The following is a 3,597-nucleotide window of genomic DNA, read 5'->3' on the forward strand; positions in this document are numbered from 1 at the left end:
ACGCCCGGCTATTTTTTGGTTGCAGCCGTCATTGTTGTTTGGCGGGTCCGGGCTGGGGATTCGAACCCGCCACCCTAGGTGTACGTGGCTGGCGCCTTAGCCGGTTGAGCCACAGGCGCCGAGCCCCAAGTAACTTTTCAAGCTATTTATGCTAGGACGAGGTGGGATAGGAACTCAGGTCTTTCCAGAGCCAAGACAAGTGTGCTTTAGGTTGTACCCCCAAAGCACACTGTATACTTCCTGTTTTACTCCTTCTCACACTGTCAAAGTCACTGTCATAGTCATGACCACCAATTACCAACCATGGCCAAGGCTTCTGGAATTCAGCCCAGTCCCACTTTCCATTTGTGCCCACTTCAGGCAGTGGTGGCTGTCTGCCAAGACACATGGCAGGGTTCAAGGATGACCTTACAGGCTGAAGCTCTAAGTGGCAACTGGTCCTTGGAAGGCCCTCCCTGGCCCTGTTCACTAGCTACAGTACTGACACACTTCCCTCTCCTTGACACTGCCACTTCCCTCTTCCCTGATCCTCTTGAGTTATCCCCATAGGTCCCTTAAACAGAGAAGTCCTCCTTAGCTCTAAAAGACAGGAAATCTCAGGAAAGGACTCAAGGGAAAGCCCTAGAGACTCTTCATTGACTCGACTGGTCTTAAACCTCACCCATTCTCCACGGAGCCTTAGCATCTCCTGTCGCTGCCCATCCAACCTTCTGCTGCAACACCTTGCTCAGGCCAGTGTTCTACCCACCACACCTGCTTCGGCCTGCTTTCCTGAGACCCGGGCCTGTCTCTCCCGCTTTCCTCTTACCCTCCCCTCCTTCCCCTTCCCTCCCCCTGCTCTTCTTTCCCTCCCCCCATCCTCACACCCCTTGCTTTCTCTTAGGTACCAGCCAAAACTATTTCTAGATAAATAGTAGAATTTTTTTCCAGAGCCTCCAATGGCTATCTTACTTCAAGGAGCAATCATCTTTTTCTTTTCCTTTTTTTTTTTTCAGTTATAGAGATGGAGTCTCACTATGTTGCCCGGGTTGGTCCTGACCTCTTGTCCTCATGTAATCCTCCTGCCTCAGTCTCCCAAAGCACTGAGATTATAGGTATGAGCCACCGCACCTGACATGTCCTTTTTCTTTACATCTTAGGGCTCCTTTCAAATACATTTTGCTTAACAAAGATATTAATGGTGCTGGCTGAAAGAGCTTAGGTCATGACAACCATCCAAGGGTATTTCAGATTTGAGGCCTAATTGATACCTCCAGAAAGTGAGCTCAGGCCTCAGTGGCTCCTGTTTGTGTGGGTCTGGACTCTGGGAACAAGGAAACTGGAGCCCTGATGTGTTTAAAGAGACAGAGAGAGAGAGAGGCGCCTGGTACTCAGGGACCTGAAATTAAATTCTATGGAAAGGAATTAAAGTTAAAAGTGTGAACAGAGGGCGGTGCCTGTGGCTCAGTGAGTAGGGTGCCAGCCCCACATACCAAGGGTGGCAGGTTCAAACCTGGCCCCAGTCAAACACAATAAAAAAATAGGCGGGTGTTGTGGTGGGCACTCAGGAGGTGGAGGCAAGAGAATGGCCTAAGCCCAGGAGTTGGAGGTTGCTGTGAGCTATGACACCATGGCACTCTATCAAGGGCAATAAAGTGAGACTCTGTCTCGAAAGAAAAAAAAAAGTGTGAACAGAGAGGAAAATGATAGGTAGGTATCTGCTTTTTCAACAGAGGGTTCTAAAGGACCAAGCTTCAGCAGCTGAGAGGAAACTTTCCAGGCCATAAACCCATCTTGGTACACATATCTTGATGGTTTATGAGGCTGTCCCTTTGAAAGCAGAAGATGACTGCACGGAAAACTCTAGTTACATGCATGTGGCCTATCCGCCACCCTCACAGGTCCAAGGAGGCATCTCTCCCTAAACTGGGGAAGAGATGAATTCACTGCTCATACCAATCCTTGCTTTTTCAGGAAAGACAGGTGGTAGAGCTCACGTTAGGATGCTCCTAGAAATGTTCTAAGGATAGACGGATTTGAGGCTTTCTCAGGAAAAGAAAAAGTAATGTTCTAAGGACTCTACTTGTCACATGCCATTTAATCCTCCCAGCCTGTGGGTATTAACATTTGCACTAGACAGATGAGGAAACTGAGGCATACAGTAGTTGGGTACCTCCAATTTTTCAAGCCTGTAAAGGTCACAGCTGGATTTTGAACCCAGACGGTTCTGCTCTGCTATTGACCAGCGACCCCTGCAGCCTCTCCACTACCCCCAACTGCCCCATTCCTCAAAGGCCAACTGTAAACGCACTCAATGCAAATACGTTGTAATTTCCAGATTTATGACAATTTGGAACTTGGTCAACTGGATTTGTTGGGATGGGAGCGGGTGTCCCGAAGAAGGGTACCTATCTGTGCGCCCAGTCCTGGAGACCCTACTAGGAATAGTCCCCATTTTTGGCCCTCTCCCCAAACTGTCCTGGAGGGTTCTAGAAACTACTACAAAATGCCCCCTCACACACACACACACAATATAGGGAAGCTGGAGCTTTAGCCACCATGGTGAACCAAGAACAAAGTCCAGATGACACTGGCATTAAAATCCCACTCTACGAAGAGGGGAAACTAGACTCATGGGCTGACAGCTCTGTAGGACTCACACCGCGTCTCCGCTCACGTCTCCCGGCGCAGACCGGGTCTGGGCGTCCCCGCTGCGGACACAGCGCCCCCACGGGGCACTCGGGAGCCGCTGCCGCGCGGTGCGTCCTGCGCGGGGAGCGCGCCCTGCCCGCCGGCCGGGGTCAGAGGGACTTCTCCGGGCCGCCGGGTTCGGGCGATGCGCTGCCCTCTCCCGCTCTCCTCGCCGGGGTCGGCGCCCACGGGCCCCCAGGGCGCTCGGGGCTGCAGCGGCCGGGTGCGGAGGGAGCGCCCGCGTGCGCCGTCCTCCCAGGCTCGGTCTGTCCGTCTGTCTGCCCGCACCTCGGGCCGCCGGGCCGCGCAGACCCCGGGGAAAGCGCGCCGCGCTCACCTGCAGCCGCCGCCGACGGCGTCCGGGAAGCGAAACAGAGGCGCGGCCGCCGGCTCTCCCTCGCTGGCCTCCTCGCCTCGCCCGGGCCGCGCTGTCCGCGGGGATCGCTCGTGGGAGTCGAGGGAGAAGCCCGCGCCGCTGCCGCCGTCTCCTTCGCCGCCGCCGCCTGCTCCAAGTCCCATCCCAGAGCGCTCCCCTGCTCGCTGGCTGCCTGGGAGGCTCCGGGCAAGGGCGGGCGGCGGGAGAGGCGGCGCCGCGCGAGGGTGGGGAGCGGGCCGGGCGGAAGGAGGGGTGTCCTCTTTGGGGAAGGGGAAGGCGCGCGGGTGGGGAACGGCGGCGAGGAAGGCCCCACCCTGCAGGCGGCCGCGGGAGCTGGGCGACCTGGCCGCGCGCCCTGCCCTATGCCACCTGGCCCCACTCTGCCTGTCCCCAAGCGCGGGTGCGAATCAGCCTCCAGGCGTCGGGAGCTGCGGCTCGAAACTACAGAAAGCTTTAGGGGCTGGGGGTCGGGGAGGAATGTAGGGAAGTATCTCCAGGGGAGCAGAGGCGTAGCTGGAGTCCTATATCCTGAGCCTCGGGTCATGATCTGC

The 3,597-nt window shown here is 56.0% G+C and overlaps 1 protein-coding gene across 1 annotated transcript in view; it reads right to left on the reverse strand.

Moving 5' to 3' along the window:
- MATN2 (matrilin 2) overlaps positions 1–3,221 on the reverse strand; it is a 147,285-nt gene extending 144,064 nt beyond the window's left edge. The window contains exon 1 of the mRNA XM_003782459.3: positions 3,008–3,221. Coding sequence (XP_003782507.2) covers positions 3,008–3,189 — 182 coding nt within the window. The 5' untranslated portion in view covers positions 3,190–3,221. The remainder of the gene's footprint in view (positions 1–3,007) is intronic.
- Between the last annotated feature and the right edge of the window lie 376 nt (positions 3,222–3,597).

Source organism: Otolemur garnettii, unplaced genomic scaffold (genome assembly GCF_000181295.1).
Source record: "Otolemur garnettii isolate 467f Iridium unplaced genomic scaffold, OtoGar3 scaffold00004, whole genome shotgun sequence".
Taxonomy (NCBI): Eukaryota; Metazoa; Chordata; class Mammalia; order Primates; family Galagidae; genus Otolemur; species Otolemur garnettii.